The sequence below is a fragment of the Bos indicus x Bos taurus genome, chromosome 18, assembly GCF_003369695.1.
Source record: "Bos indicus x Bos taurus breed Angus x Brahman F1 hybrid chromosome 18, Bos_hybrid_MaternalHap_v2.0, whole genome shotgun sequence".
Taxonomy (NCBI): domain Eukaryota; kingdom Metazoa; phylum Chordata; class Mammalia; order Artiodactyla; family Bovidae; genus Bos; species Bos indicus x Bos taurus.
Genome location: NC_040093.1, coordinates 51923178 through 51937964, shown reverse-complemented (window position 1 = coordinate 51937964; position 14787 = coordinate 51923178). Strand labels below are relative to the sequence as shown.

At 59.3% G+C, this 14787-nt stretch overlaps 1 protein-coding gene across 5 annotated transcripts in view; it reads left to right on the top strand.

Annotated features, from left to right (window-relative positions):
* ZC3H18 (zinc finger CCCH-type containing 18) overlaps positions 1 to 12023 on the top strand; it is a 43097-nt gene extending 31074 nt beyond the window's left edge. For 3 of the 5 annotated variants that reach the window (XM_027513830.1, XM_027513827.1, XM_027513828.1), the window contains 10 exons: positions 3741 to 3932; positions 5306 to 5431; positions 5811 to 5915; positions 6879 to 7022; positions 7332 to 7391; positions 8340 to 8500; positions 8655 to 8854; positions 9257 to 9353; positions 10362 to 10458; positions 11211 to 12023. In XM_027513830.1, the coding sequence (XP_027369631.1) occupies positions 3741 to 3932; positions 5306 to 5431; positions 5811 to 5915; positions 6879 to 7022; positions 7332 to 7391; positions 8340 to 8500; positions 8655 to 8854; positions 9257 to 9353; positions 10362 to 10458; positions 11211 to 11418 (1390 nt within the window). In that variant the 3' untranslated portion in view covers positions 11419 to 12023. The remainder of the gene's footprint in view (positions 1 to 3740; positions 3933 to 5305; positions 5432 to 5810; positions 5916 to 6878; positions 7023 to 7331; positions 7392 to 8339; positions 8501 to 8654; positions 8855 to 9256; positions 9354 to 10361; positions 10459 to 11210) is intronic. The other 2 variants (XM_027513831.1, XM_027513829.1) reach the window with 1 other exon arrangement.
* The last annotated feature ends 2764 nt before the right edge of the window (positions 12024 to 14787 follow it).

Here is a 14787-nt window from a genome sequence, read left to right as displayed (position 1 = left end):
GACTGCTCGTGGCTTTGGCCAGGGGGAGGGCTGCTCAGAGATTATGGGAAGGTGTTTCCTCCTCTCTGTTCAGAGGGCTTATGCAAATGCCGAATCTGTTCTGTCAGCTTTCAGTGCCAGCATGGCTGACGGCTGTCCTCCTCCCAGCTGTCCCAGCGCACGCAGGTTTCCTCCCGTGTGGCCCCAGCTTCCTGTGGGCGGGTGGCCTGTGGGAAGAGCCCGGTGTGCCTGCCGTCCTGCGTCCCCATGTAGTTGCTGTTGCGGCTGCCTGGTTTCCCAGGTCTCTTTCCGCTCTCCTTGGTGTTGTCGGAGAGCAGGATAGCCCAGGCAGTAGCTGCATGTCGGGCGCCAACTCGGCCCCATGCTCTGTCCCTGTTCCCCAAAGCCTGACAGCGCGGGCCTGCCTGGTGCCCCTGCCCTTCCCCAGTAGTCTAGAGACAGCTTCCCCAGTCAGTATTGTGAATGAACTCTCTTGATTGTTCATCCAGTCCTTCTTCCCAAAACATCTGTCTTTAAAATGATTGTTTATAGTTTGTATCCAGGTGTGAAACCACTTCTCCCTGGTTTTGAGACCCCAGTCGGGGGAGGCGATTTGGGGCCCAGCTGGCTCATTCACATCCCACTTTGGTCTGCAAAGTGCCCTCCCTGTCCCACAGGTGTTCCACCTGCATGATTTTCTGTTTCCAGGTACCACCTACACTATTGATTCATATTTTAAGATATTTCCCAGGAATTCCATGGTAGCCCAGTGGTTAAGAGTCCATGCTGTCACCACCGAGCACCCACGTTCAGTCCCTGGCTAGGGAACTAAGACCCCACAAATTGCGTGCTGTGGTCAAAAAACCTTCATGGGATTAAAAAAAAAACTTCCACCTTTTAAACTTAAATACATTTTTAAAGGAAATTTTACACCCTTAACATGTAACACACCAGGTAATTTGTCATGGTGAGTCACTGTAGAAACGAAGTAAGAAATAAAAATAGTTTTCTTCATACTAATTAAAATCAGGAGCCCGGTTTCCCACATTTTGGGGAACACGGGCGGACTTGGAGAATGGGTTCCCGAGTGTCCTGGGCTCGTTGTCAAGCTAAAGGAAAGTGGCATGGGCCTTCAGCTCAGTCAATGCAAGGCCAGCTCTGGCCCGTCCATGACACTAGCCGGAGATGTGGAGGTCAAGGGATGCTTCCAGGTCTGGTTCTGGCGCTCATAAGATAGCCAGACCATCTTACTGCAGCCAGAGTGAGGAAGCCTTGCCTTTCAGAGGTTGGGGGGCTGCGCGGCACCTGTCTGGCCATGGGTGCTGTGTTCTGCGAGGGGAGAGGGTCCAGCGTTCTTTTGCTTCCCTGTTGCTGACGCACAGCCCTTAGTACTCACACAGCTCCAGTATGAATCACACACGCCTTCGGTGCCCAGCTGTTTCTCTCTCCCTGTATTGGAAGAGCCACAGGTTGACAGAGCTGGGCCATTTTGATGACTCATGAAAATACCAGTGACCAAGGTGTTTCCTTTGCTGTTGTCTTTTCAGAATGAGAACAGCACAGGAAGTGTAAAGGTGAAAGCAGCCTGGGATGGCCTGGGACTGGCACAAGTCAGCACGCGGGTTTCACTTCCTTCCTGGACTCACTTCCAGGAGGACACGCTTGGAGCCAGCGGGGCAGTGGCTCAGCATGTGGAGGCCGAGTTACAGGGTTTTATGCCTCCGTTCAGTGTCCTTAGGGTGGTTTTAAATGCTGGATGTTGTTCCTGGTGGGGGCTCTTAGCAGATAGTTGGCATGGCATTGGTGGATAGACTAATTGAAAAGTTCTGAAGATATCAGCAGACGGTGATTGTTTTATGTTGTGTGAATAAAACTGATGTTTTGCTAGCACTCATGGAAAGTGGGGGTAAGTGTCAGGACCCTGTTCATATGTCCGACACGGTTCTGATCCAGAGCCCCACGGGTCAGGCAGGGCTGACAGTGCTGCTACAGTTGTTCTCTAGGTAGATGGGCAGGACACTCCAGAAGCCTCTGAGAATTAGCATGTCTGGAATTGTCATGATGTGGTGGTCCTGTGTGCAGATCAGGTTCTGGAATAAGAAAAGACAGATGAATGGGGGAGCACAGCCCCTCTGAAGAAGAATCTGTGCCTGGAGATGGCATCACCCACACCTTCTGGAGGGAAAGCAGGTTCCCTGCCTGTGGGCGGGAAAGTGCCAGGCTCACAATATCCACACACACCCCCACCCTGGCCCGCACAGAGCACGGCAGCCAGCACACCACACTGCAGGGGCAGGAGAGGGGTTAAAGAAGAAAGACAGTGCCTCTCAGTCAGCTAGAAGCCAGCCTGGCTCAGGTGGAGAGGGCTCTGTGAGCCTGAACGAAGCTGATAACACTTGGAACAAGTGTCAGCAGCGCCAGTGAGCGGAAGCCGGTAGCCTGGGAAAATACCTGACAGCAGGGAGTTCCCATCGTCATACCCCAGGAGCTTCCTGGAAGACTGGCCAAGCACGGGCATGGCCGAACCCCCAAGTGGCCTCCCGGAAGCGCTCTGTGTGCAGAGCTCATAGGAGTCAGGTGTGCTCCTCTCTGGGCACGGTGGTGCTCCTGGTGACACGGGACCCCAGTGTCCCCAGGCAGGGAGTGTGGGGCAAGCACCACGCTGAGCCCAGTGTGAAATGCTTTCACTTCCAGGGAAAATATTTGATAACTTAGCAAGAACCTGTTAAAAAGTTGCCTCTTGCGGCCCCCTGATTCCACATCTTAAAAATTTACCCTCAAAAAGACAAGTCATTCATAAAGACTTAATAGAAAGGGTGACTTTATTGTTTGTGTTTTTAAACACAGAAATAGCTAACGGTAGAGAAGCGTCCAGGTTATGTGACACCTGACGGTGAAGCACTGCTGTCCGTGGCCAGGCAGGTCCACTCCAGGTGGGGCTGTCTCCGAGCAGCCCTGGCTGTACCTGCAGGGTCCTTGGTGGAGAATGAACACAGGCAGAGGGGACACTCGGACACGCCAGGAACGGCTGTGCCAAGAGAGCCGGATGACGGGGGTTATTGCCCTGCTTCACTTTCTGTGATTTTTATCTGATCGATGTGTCACGAGGCCAGCAGGTACCTTGGTATTGAACTGCTGTTGGTCTGGGACCCTGTGCTCTGGGTGTTGCCCTGCCGACCTGCCGCCCGGCCCCCACCCCTGTTCATGCGCTCAGGACTCAGCTGATCCCACTCTCCTGTCAGGCTCGGCTGTGAGCGTTTCCGACTGGTGGTGACCTGTGGTGGGGGCAGGTTGTTCTGACACTGTTGACTTGCCCTGCCTGGGAACAAAGGAAGTATCCAGGGCTGAGGTTTATATTTACAGAGTTTCTAACTCACTTGAAAACCAGGATTTCTTTAGTCACGTTAGCATCCTAAGTGCTGACGGTGCTGCCATCGTGCGCCTGTCTCTAGGGCGCACACGCACGGGCCCCTTCCTCCCGCCCTGCCCAGCGTCTGTGCTGTGGGCAGGGTGGGGATTCTGAGGGGCACTGCTGGGTGGCCAGCTCCCCCGTGGCCCTGTGAGACAGTGCTCGTGGAGAGAGCCCCGCGTGTCCGGTTCCGGGGCGGTCTCCCGTCGACAGTGCCTGCTGCCTTGCGTGTGGCATCCCTGGAGTGAGCCTGTAGGTCCTGGTCTCTCCCCCCACACAGTTTCTTTCACCAAATGGCAGAGTTGTCTGGTGGGAGGTGGCCCCAGACCTATTAACCCCTCTGTGATTTCAGCCGTCAAGCTGAGCCGCCAAAGAAGGAGACTGTGTCCACAGGACCCCAGGTGAAGAGAGCCGACGAGTGGAAGGACCCCTGGCGCCGGTCCAAGTCTCCGAAGAAGAAACTCGGGGTGTCAGTCTCCCCTAGTCGCGCTCGACGGCGTCGAAAAACATCAGCCTCGTCGGCCTCTGCTTCCAATTCCTCCAGGTAAGGGAGGTCAGCAGGACTGAGTGTGTGTCTTCTCAGCAAGGCCGGGTTCTGGAGCATCGCCAGCTAACAGGACTGACACTTAGCACTGAGGCGAGGCCTCCATGAACCCCAGAATAAACGGTGAGGTGAGCCAGGGTGCAGGCAGCCCAGAGCGGAGCACAGGCCTGGACAAGGGTCAGCGAGGGAAGAGGCACTGCTGGCGGAAGAGCCAAGAGCAGCCTGACCCGGTGTCCAGTCAGTTCACCCATCTCCTGCGAGCTCAGGTCGGCAGCTCTGAGGTGTGTGTGTGCACCAGGTCTGCACAAACGAGGACGCTGTGGGCGGTGAGAGTGGGGGCACTCCCTGAAGAGGGAGGAGGCTGGAGGTGTCTGTGGACTCAGCATTTCCACTACCTGCCCTGGTGGACACGCAGATACACACGTGTGTATCTGCCTGGGTCAGACTCGCTCATCAGCACTCACGGGGACATGTCCTGGCTCTGTGTCCGAGGGCCTGGGAGCTGTGTCACTCTTCACAGTGAGCATACCTAGCACCTAGATCTTGGTTTCTGAGCACCTCTCCCACGAGAAGGGGGCTGGACCGCAGAGTGTCCACAAGGTGCCCCTAGGTGGTGTGTCTGCATGAGCGGGGGTGCGTCTTTGTGAGAGGGGGCATGTCTGTGGGAGCAGGGGCGCGTCTGTGTGAGGGGGGGCATGTCTGTGGGAGCGGGGGTGCGTCTGTGTGAGAGGGCGCATGTCTGTGTGAGAGGGGGCATGTCTGTGGGAGCGGGGGCGCGTCTGTGTGAGAGGGAGCATGTCTGTGGGAGCGGGGGCGCGTCTGTGTGAGAGGGCGCATGTCTGTGGGAGCGGGGGCGCGTCTGTGGGAGCGGGGGGCGCGTCTGTGTGAGAGGGGGCATGTCTGTGGGAGCGGGGGCGCGTCTGTGTGAGAGGGCGCATGTCTGTGGGAGCGGGGGGCGCGTCTGTGTGAGAGGGGGCATGTCTGTGGGAGCAGGGGTGCGTCTTTGTGAGAGGGCGCATGTCTGGGAGCGGGGGTGCGTCTTTGTGAGAGGGGGCATGTCTGTGGGAGCGGGGGGCGCGTCTGTGTGAGAGGGGGCATGTCTGTGGGAGCAGGGGCGCGTCTGTGGGAGCGGGGGTGCGTCTTTGTGAGAGGGGGCATGTCTGTGGGAGCAGGGGTGCGTCTGTGGGAGCGGGGGCGCGTCTGTATGAGAGGGCGCATGTCTGTGGGAGCGGGGGGCGCGTCTGTGTGAGAGGGGGCATGTCTGTGGGAGCGGGGGCGCGTCTGTGTGAGAGGGCGCATGTCTGTGTGAGCGGGGGCACGTCTGCGCTAGCAGGGCAGGGGAAGACGCCTCACCTCTGCTCTCCCCGGGCCAGGTCCTCCTCACGGTCGTCGTCCTATTCCGGCTCCGGCTCGTCCCGCTCCCGGTCCCGCTCCTCGTCCTACAGCTCCTACTCCAGCCGGTCCTCCAGGCACAGCTCATTCTCAGGCAGCCGGTCCAGGTGAGCTGTGGGGAGAAGTGTGGAACCCAGCTGAGGAACCTGGGGGTTCTGGCGATCTCAGGGTGTGGGGCTCACCCATAGCCAGCCCTGTGTGAGCAGTGGGTGACGCTGGACCCACGACAGAGCCGTGTCTGAGCTGTTCTCACAACGTCAGGGACACTTTCTTCACTGCTGACCCTTCCCCCAGGCTGTGTCCGAGAGCCCCATGCTCGGCAGCGTCCCCGCCAGCTCCCCCATGACAGCTGATGGGGTGCTGTCTGCCCCCAGCATCTTTCACCAGAGGTGCATTTCAGGAAATGAGCACGAGCCACCCCAGGCTGAGTAGTTGCCCTTCGGGGCGTGGACGGTGGGGTGCCCCCTTCACACCTCTGCTCCCCAGCAGGTCCCGGTCCTTCTCCTCATCCCCATCGCCATCCCCGACGCCCTCCCCACACAGACCTGCCAGAGCCAAGGGAGAGCCAGCTCCACCTCCCACGAAAGCAGGGTGAGTTCTGCCAACGGGCCCTGGGGAAGAGGGGCAGGCCTGGCCTTTCGATTTCTGGACCTCAGGCCATGGGCCACGTTTCTTCTCCATTGGGGACATGGCCCTGCCAGGCTCCCTGTCATCCTTTACTTTCTTCACTGCTCCTGCCATTGGTCCTTCTCAACAGACGTGTCGAAGGGAGGGGTTAGAAGCGTCTAGAACTTGGCACATGAACCGCATGGCAACTGGCGTGCAGGGTCAGGGAGCACTGCCCCCGACACTGGCTGTCCCTGCACAGGTCTGCCCCAACCCCGCTGCAGGGCTTCCTCCTGAGCAGGGTCAGCTCCGGGGCCTCAGGCAGCCCCCTGTTAAAAAGTGAATGGTGTTGGGGTACAGCCTCCATCCCAGACACTGCAGCCACCTCCCCAGTGCCATCGGCCGCGAGACCCCAGCGCAGTGCCGGGCCCGGCCCCGAGCCTCACAGGTGGGGCTGTGTGTGGGCAGTCCTGCCACCGCGCTGGGCAGCTGCCCGTAACCCAGACGCTGTGTCCCACCAGCAACTTCGCCCACACGTGTTCAGGGCGCTCAACACTGGCAGGGTATCTTCCCCATGCAACAGTGAAGAACTGCTTTGGGGCCATTTTCCTGCCTGCCTAAGGTCCCCACACACGAGCACACCCAGCCTTCCCTGAGGGCCGCCGCCCCCGCCATGCAGGGCAGGGGTCAGGGTGCCATTACTGAAGGAGTGTGGCCTGGCTGGTGGGCTGTCCTCCAGAGCTCTCCCAATGGCCCCCATCTTCCTCCTTCTGCCTTTGAGGAAGAGGCAGGTGATGCTTGGTGTGGGGTGGGGTCTGCAGGAAACAACGCCTCAGGGCAGGGGGCAGGGGAAGTGTGTGTGTGTGTGTGATACCCACTCCCCGAGGTTGGCCAGCAGGGCTGAGGCCTGCCCAGCAGGGTCTCAGCTCGCTGTGTCCCACATGACAGAGAGAAGCTGCTAAAGAAGCCAGCCCCTCCTCCAGCCCTACCGCAGGCCCCCAAAACCACCACTGCCCCCGAGCCCACCAAGCCCGGCGGAGACCCTCGGGAAGCCAGGAGGAGGGAGCGGCAGGCCAGGAGCCCCCCCAGGAGGTGAGTGTCCCGCCTTCCAGAGCTGGGGGAGGGGTGCTCCCAGGGACTCGGCATGTCTCCCAGCCTTGGTGTCCCAGGAGCTTGACGGCGGAGTCCCTTCCTGGTGGTGGCAGGGGAGTGGGAGCTGGTGGGGGTGTGGTTTGACTCACTTTGAGAGGGAGTCCTCTATAGAAGAAATCCGAGTCCCACCTGATTTCGGTGGCCAGTCCCTAGTGGAGTGTTGGTCTCGGGCCAGTGAGCCCTGGCTTTGGGGGCGCCGTGTGTTGAGGCCCCAGAAACGTGAGCCGCGGCCTCTTGGTTGTGTTGCAGGCGCACGGTTAGCGGCAGCGGCAGTGGCAGCAGCTACAGTGGCTCCAGTTCCAGATCCAGGTTGTTGTCACATCTCTCCTGCCCCCATCCCATCCCGGCAGCCTCTGCCTGCAGTCAGGGTCCAGGAAACCCTGCAGAGGCCACCTCGGGTGGGCGCGGCCCCTCCCTCAGGCTGGCCCTCCGGCTCCGCAGAGCTCCAGCAAGGACGAGCAGGCCGAGGCAGCTGGGGGACAGCCTATTGAAAAAATCTGAGACAGGAACAAGCAGAAGAGAATTCTGTCATTTAGTTTAAAAAGAAGATGGTATCAGATTAGCCCTGAGATTCCTTGAATTCAATTTTCTGTTTCACTTGTAGGCAGCATGTGGTATACACATTTGCCTGAATCTCTCCGAGTAGGTCTGCAACCTATCTAACTTTCAAGAAGGCAGGGCTCTGGGCTTCCCTGGTGGTTCAGTGGTTAGGAACCCACCCACCAGCATAGGGGACACGGGGCAACTGAACCTGTGCACCACTAGAAAAAGCTCTTGAGCGGCAGCGAAGATCCAGCACTGCCAAAAATACTACGTACAAAAGGCTGCCTTTTGCCTTCCCCGCTGGAGCTCAGGACGTGGGGCGGGCGGTTTTCTCAGGGAGTGGAGCCCTCGTATAGCCTGGGTTGTGACGGGACTGGACCGAGGAGACCATCCATGTCTCAAGCCTCCTGACTGAGGAGACCATCCGTGTCTCAAGCCTCCTGAGCCAGCCCCTCGGGGCATCTCTGACACAGCGTCTGCTCGTCCTGCATCCCTTCCTTGCCCTCTGTTGTGTGTGGGTCACACCCAGTCGTGCATCCCTGCCCAGCTAACAGAACGGTCACCATGAGCACAAGGGCCTGGCCCCAGCCATGTAGGCGTCCCCTCACTGGGTGGCACCTGTAAACTGTCCAGAGCCCCTAAAGAGTCAAGCTGGTGGGTTCGCCTCCCTTGGGGTTCGGGACCGTGTGGGCACAGACGTGTTTGTGTGTGCAGATCTCTGAGCGTGAGCAGTGTGTCCTCGGTGTCCAGTGCCACATCAAGCAGCAGCTCAGCGCACAGCGTGGACTCAGATGACATGTACGCAGACCTGGCCAGCCCCGTGTCCTCGGCTAGCTCGCGGTCCCCCACCCCAGCCCAGACCAAGAAGGAGAAAGGTAGGTGCCCACAAGGTGTGCTGGGCCTTGGGGTCCAGAGAGGAGAGGTGGTGTGGGCTGGTCATCCGCTGTCTGTTGATGACACCTCCCCAAGACAGCACGCAGGCAGCTGCCTCACTGGAAGAGAGGCTGAGAGAGCATTTTTCGTTGGCAGGAAAATCTAAGAAGGAGGACGGTGTGAAAGTGGATAAGCGGAAACGGGATTCGTCCACACAGCCGCCTAAACCCTCAAGAACCCCCGCGGGTGGCAGGTCCTCCCAGCAGCCCACCACCCCCCAGCAGGCACCACCAGGCCAGCCCCCAGCGGCCACATTCATTGCCCACAAGGAGATCAAGTTGACGCTGCTGAACAAGGTGGGGCTGTGGGCAGTGCTGTTGGGACCCCAGGACCCACGGCTGGGCCAGCTAGTGGCTTTCCACACTGCCTGGCTCGTGATGCCCTTATGGACAGCCTCATGGGCAGCGCCACGTGGGCAGGGGGTTGATGGTGGGAGATGAGCCAATTACCACAGGACAGCCCTGGGACATGGGTCGGGGGGCAGAACAGACATGGCCTCTCTGAGTTGGCATCCACAGTGCCCAGGCGACTGGAGGGCCGAATCCCATCCCTGGCATGGAGGCCCGGAGACCATGGGCCCTGCCTCACTTGGGGCCCTGCGGCCCAGGGGCCCCCAAGGAGGGCCCGCGGGAGCGGAGAGCAGGTGGCTGCCTGCGTCCGCTCAGGCCCTGGTCCTGACTGCACACCCGTCACTCCAGGCCACTGACAAGGGGAGCAGGAAGCGCTACGAGCCCTCAGACAAGGACAGGCAGAGCCCACCGCCAGCCAAGCGCGCCAACCTCTCCCCAGACCGAGGTGAGCCTCTACCTCTGGAGCCGCACTTCCTGTGCCCTGAGAAGTGTTGAAGCCCCCAGGGGGCTTCTGACCGGGTGGTCTGCATCCGTCAGCATTTAGTTTTAGAAGTGAAAACCATAGTACTCGTAACAGTAATAGTAATATGATACTGTGTTTTGACACAAGTAAGGTTTTTTTATGGAAAATACATTTTCACAAACAGAAGCTAGCAGGCGTAGCACTGTTTTTTTGTGATGTGTTTTCCCCAATCTCCTTATGGCTGGGGTCGTCTCTTGTGATCACACAAGTTGCTCAACCTAGGAAGCCCCACCTGGGCTTGTGAGGCCATGAGCATGTGGAGGGGGTGGCATCTCAGTGCTGCAGGGCGTGCCTGGCCGCCCCCATACTGCTCGGCCCAGTTGCAGAGAGAGCCACTGGCCCAGGCAGAGCCTCTTCCTGGCTTGCTCCACTAGTAAAGTGAAACCCCAAGTGTTGCCAGAGCATCTTTCCCCCTAAAATAGGAGAGGGCCCAGCATACCCCACCAGGAGCAGGAGGAGGACACGGTGCACCCCTGAAACACACACCCCCGCCCAGGCCGCCCACATGCCTCTTGAGTGGTGGGACGCCTCTGTGCGCCCTCACTCGGGCCCCACACTCAGGGCAGCAAGCACTTCTGTTCTTGATCTTACTACGGTCTGTAAGCAGCCGTGTGTTTTTGTTCCACTTGAAGACCTGCACTGTGAGTTTCTTCCAAGTCAGTGTAGGAGGGTTTTGGTCTGCTTGGCCTTGCATACTGGAAGCTCCTTGTTTTGAACGACACTGATGGTGGCTCAGGAAACCAAAACCCAAATTAGACCTGGGTACTTTTGAGAATGAGGAAGCTGAGCTGAACGGCCGCTGCTCTCTGGCGTGGGGTCACCGGGGGCCAGAGAGAGGCTGCTGCTTCCCTGTGTGTGCCCTCTAGCCCCTGCACAGCTGGGCCCACATGGAGCTGGGACCCTGGTTTTATGTTGTCCCCTGTCACTCAGGTTCTCGGGACCGGAAGTCAGGTGGGAGAGTCAGTTCCCCGAAGCCAGAGCGGCAGAGGGGCCAGAATTCCAAGGCCCCCTCAGCCCCGACAGACAGGTGAGTGTCTCCCCACAAATCCCCCTCCCCCCACCCTGGGCACAGCACATCAGGTTCTTGGCCGCAGAGAGAGCCAGCCGAGCTTCCTCCCCAGGCGGAGGCCTGAGCCATCAGGACTAGCTAAGGGCAGGCTCAGAGGTGCTGGGAACATTATGCCGGCCCATGTCTTCACCCTGGGCCACCAGCAGGTCCTAGAATGCAGAGCAGCCCGGGAGCACGTGGCTTGCAGCCTGAGGACCAGGAAGCAGTTGGCAGCAGCTCTTCCCTCCCTCCCACTCAGCTCAAGAAGCAGGAGTGGGGCTCACCTTTTCCCTGGAAGCAGGCTGAATCCCTGCGCACCAGCACCCTGGGTTTGGGTGGGGGGGCCGGGCAGGAGGGCACAGACACAGCCCCACACCCCCAGCCCTTGGCCCATAGCGCTGCTTGAAGTCAGGGTCAGCAGTGTGGGTTCTACCTCAGCACAGGGTGAGGACCAGAGTGGGAGGACCAGGTCGGTGGGCTCCAGGCGAGCGCTGGTACTGTGCCTTCCACCTCGCAGGTGTGCTCCGCGATCGGGGCATGGGAGGAGCACGGGGGGCCATGCTGACTGTGGCCAGAACCCGAGCTGGACCCTGGACGCTCGTCTGTGGTGGGGGCCTCATCCGCTGGGGAGGGGGTGCCTTCTGTCTAGCAGGTGCAGCTCCTGGGACCCAGGCCCCTGGCAGGAGGCTCTCAGAGAGCAGCCCTCTCTCATGGCCTCCCCACCCCTGCAGGAAGCGTCCGCTGTCACCCCAGTCCAAGAGCTCCAGCAAGGTCACCAGCGTGCCTGGCAAAGCCTCGGACACCAGCACCACCGCCACTGCGGGCACCAAGTCAGGGAAGGCCAGCACACTGTCACGGCGGGAGGAGCTGCTGAAGCAGCTTAAGGCTGTGGAGGACGCCATCGCCCGCAAGCGGGCCAAGATCCCCGGGAAGGTGTAGCCCGGGCTCTGCTCCCCGAGGCAGGGACTCACCTGTTTTTATAAATAGGGTAAGCGCAGCCATTTTGGATTTTGCAGTTTATGTCTTATTTTGGCTGTGATTCTTTTTAAAAATTAAAAAAGAAAAAAAAAGTTTCTCAGCTGGAAAAGAAGCCACACATGTAATGAAGATGACGCTGAATCCCAGACTGAACCAACCCCTTCCCAGAGCAGAAGTCCTGCGAGCCAGGTGGGCGAGGGCACAGCGGCACCGAGGACCAGCTCCGATTTTATGTCAGTTACGAGTCCTCCCTCTGCTCAGGCAGGCGTCCCCAGCTCCGCCCTCCTCCTGTAACCAGGAACACTTGAGTGCTGCCGAGCGTCTTCCCCACCCCGCCTTCCCCAGGATCAAAAATATATATATTCTTGACTAAAGTCTGATTGGGAAATACTCCTGTCTTTTATTTTAAGCATCAAATTGTTTTAGTTGATTTAAAAAGGAAAAAAAGAAAAACACAGAAAAGACTGAAAAGAAAAAAAAAAAGGCCGAGGGTATTGTTGGGCATCTGTCAGATGTGGAGGGTCTTTTTTTGAGGGGTCTCCTAAAATAAAATATTTTGATAAACAGCTGTGTTGCCCTGGTGGTGATGTTTGCCTGTGCCTAGCCCCACTGCATCCTCCCCTTGGTGATGCCCACTGAGCATCGCTGGCTGAAGGAGGCTGCTGATACGCCCCTGGAGCTGCTAGTGTGGCCCCGCAGCATGCTCACCTGGTTTCCTTGCAGTGGCTGGCCTGGCAGGGCTTTCTGAGGGCCACCTTCCCGGTGGGCCCTGGACCAGAGATTACTCCAGCCTACAAGCCAGTTCTCCACCGAGTGCCTCACACGAGGTTGGACCCTGCGCGGACGTGCAGGTGTCTGTGCGTGAGACGTCCCAGCCGGGCCATGCTACCATCCCAATGCAGGGCAGGAACGCCACCACGCCCTGCTCAGCCCCTGCTCCCCTCCCAGGGGACCAGGACCACTGGAGGGAGACCCTCCCTTGTGGGTTGACTTTGCAGAGTGGTGCCAGGGGCCTGGGAGTGCCCTTGCCCAGACCTGTATCAGGGCCTTTGCCCTCGGAAGACTACCTTTAAAGCAAGTCCCGTGAGTCCTGGCAGACAACTCACCTCCCAGAACTTCACTGTGGGGGTGTCAGGAGGAGCCACCTAGGGCTCTGGCCTGGGGTCGTGACCCTGGAGCTGCATGCAGTGACCAGGTCCTCTGCCCCAAGGCTGCATGGCCCTTCAAATGTGGGACAGGAGAGCTGGGCGGGAGCCAGCGCCGCAGGGCCTCCAGTGGCCTGTCTGCAGCGCCGGCCCCGCAGCACAGCACACGTGAGGCCTCTTGCACCACCGGCCTTATCATGGCGTGTGTCTGGGTAATTCTTCAGGTCTTATCTGGTTTGCCATCAGGTCAAAGCCAGGTGCAGAGGGAACTCCCATTCTCCAAGTGGGCGGCCTTCGAGGACATGGGGCCGGAATGCACGGCACCTCAGGTTGACAGCCTGGCCCTGCACGCTGGGCCCCACCAGCCAGCCAGGCAGTGATGACATCTGAAGCCAGGAGTCCACAAGTGAGCCCCCAGGCAGGTCTCTGCACTCAGCCGAGGGGCTGGCCTGACCCGACCTTTCATGCCTGGGCTGGACCTGTGGCCTTGGGTCCCTGGACCGGGGCTGGGTTTAAACTGGCAGCTTGCCCTCTGCCACCTGGGAGCAGGGACCTGTCCCAGGAGGGCTGAGATCACACCCTGAGCCAGCTCCACCACAGGTCTAGTGGAACGAACATTCCAGGCCAAGCATCTGGGTAAAGGGAGGCTCCGTGGTGTAATGGGTTCTCAGCATCTCTGCCCTCCGGGGAACGTGCGGCCAGGCTGTTCACCTTCGAAGATAAAGAGCCGCGACCTGTTCCTCAAGCCCAAACTCTGCTTCCCGCCCCTCTTCCAGCCCTCCTCCTCCAGCCCTCCTCCTCCCCTTCTCCTCTGCGGCAGACCCCGCCCCTCCAGCCTCCTCCTCCGCGGCAGGCCCCGCCCCTCCGGCCTCTTCCTCTGCGGCAGACCCGGACCTGACCCGAGCCTTCCCTGCCCACTGGCATTCCTCCCACCCCAGGGCCTTTGCACACACTATTTCCTGTTCCTGGAACTCTGACCCAGCTGTGGCCCACACTTCCTTTCACAGCTCCAACCCCTCCCTTGTCCACTGCTCGAGTGCCATCCTCGAGCTGGCCCTCTGGAGGGTAAACTGAAACCCCAGCCTTCTGAGTTTTCTCATGTTAACCCTCCTCTTCTCCAGGGAAGGGGTCGGGTCTCAGTTACACCTCCCCGCCCCTGGCTGGTGAGCGGACCCCACCCATGAGGAGCAGCAGCCCTCAGGACCTCTGCCCACCAGGCCACCCCGCAGGTCCCGCTACCAGCTTCAGATGAGGCCTTCTCCCCTTTTCTTGAAAGGGTGAGAAAAGGAAGACACCATGTTTTTAGTTTATAATTTTTCTAACTCAAATGTGAAGTATAGTCTCCAACGTATGAGTGAACACATTGAGCTAATGGGGCAGCTCAGTTCAGTGACAGTGAAGTTCCCTCGGGTTTCTCATGATGGGGGTCACACCTGCCTGCCGCCCCACGAGCCTGCTATCATCTACCACTGACTTGGACACCCCCTCCCGCCCTGTGCCAACTGTCCAGCACCCCCGCCCCCAGGCCTGTACACCCCAGATGACGGCAGTCCGCCTCCATTGGCAGGAGGAGTTGGGCTGAAAGGAGGCACAAGCCCTGGGTATACGAGCGGGGACCCCCACCCTGGTCAGCCAGCCCCTGAAGGGCCATGGACTAGGACAAGGCAAAGAGATTGCTCCTGACAGTGCAAAGTTTGGGGAGCATAAGAAAACTGGACTGTGGCATAGACTCACTGTGGGCAGTGCTGCCTGGGCCCAGTGGTCGAGAAGGCCATGCTACAGGAGGGAAGGGGGAGGGGATTGCCACCCCCGCTTTACAGACGGTACTGAGGTCTGCCCCTAGGTCTCCCCATAAGATGAGGGAGAACTTTGAGCCTGGAGTTGCAAGAGCCTAGAGCAAACCTGTCCTGCAGGCCACCTCCCCAGCTCAGGCCCACTTGGGCTGCTCCTGTCCAGCCAGGGCTGTAAAGGCTCCGAGTCATGGGCAGGGACATAGGGACTGTCCCTGCTGAGTCTGTCTGTGTGTCTCCTGCCCTGGATCTGCCTTTTTCTCTCTCAGGGCTCCGAGTCATGGGCAGGGACAGAGGGACTGTCCCTACTGAGTCTGTCCATGTGTCTCCTGCCCTGGATCTGCCTTTTTCTCTCTCCACTGCCTTCTGTCCACAGTGTCTGCATCTGTCCGAGT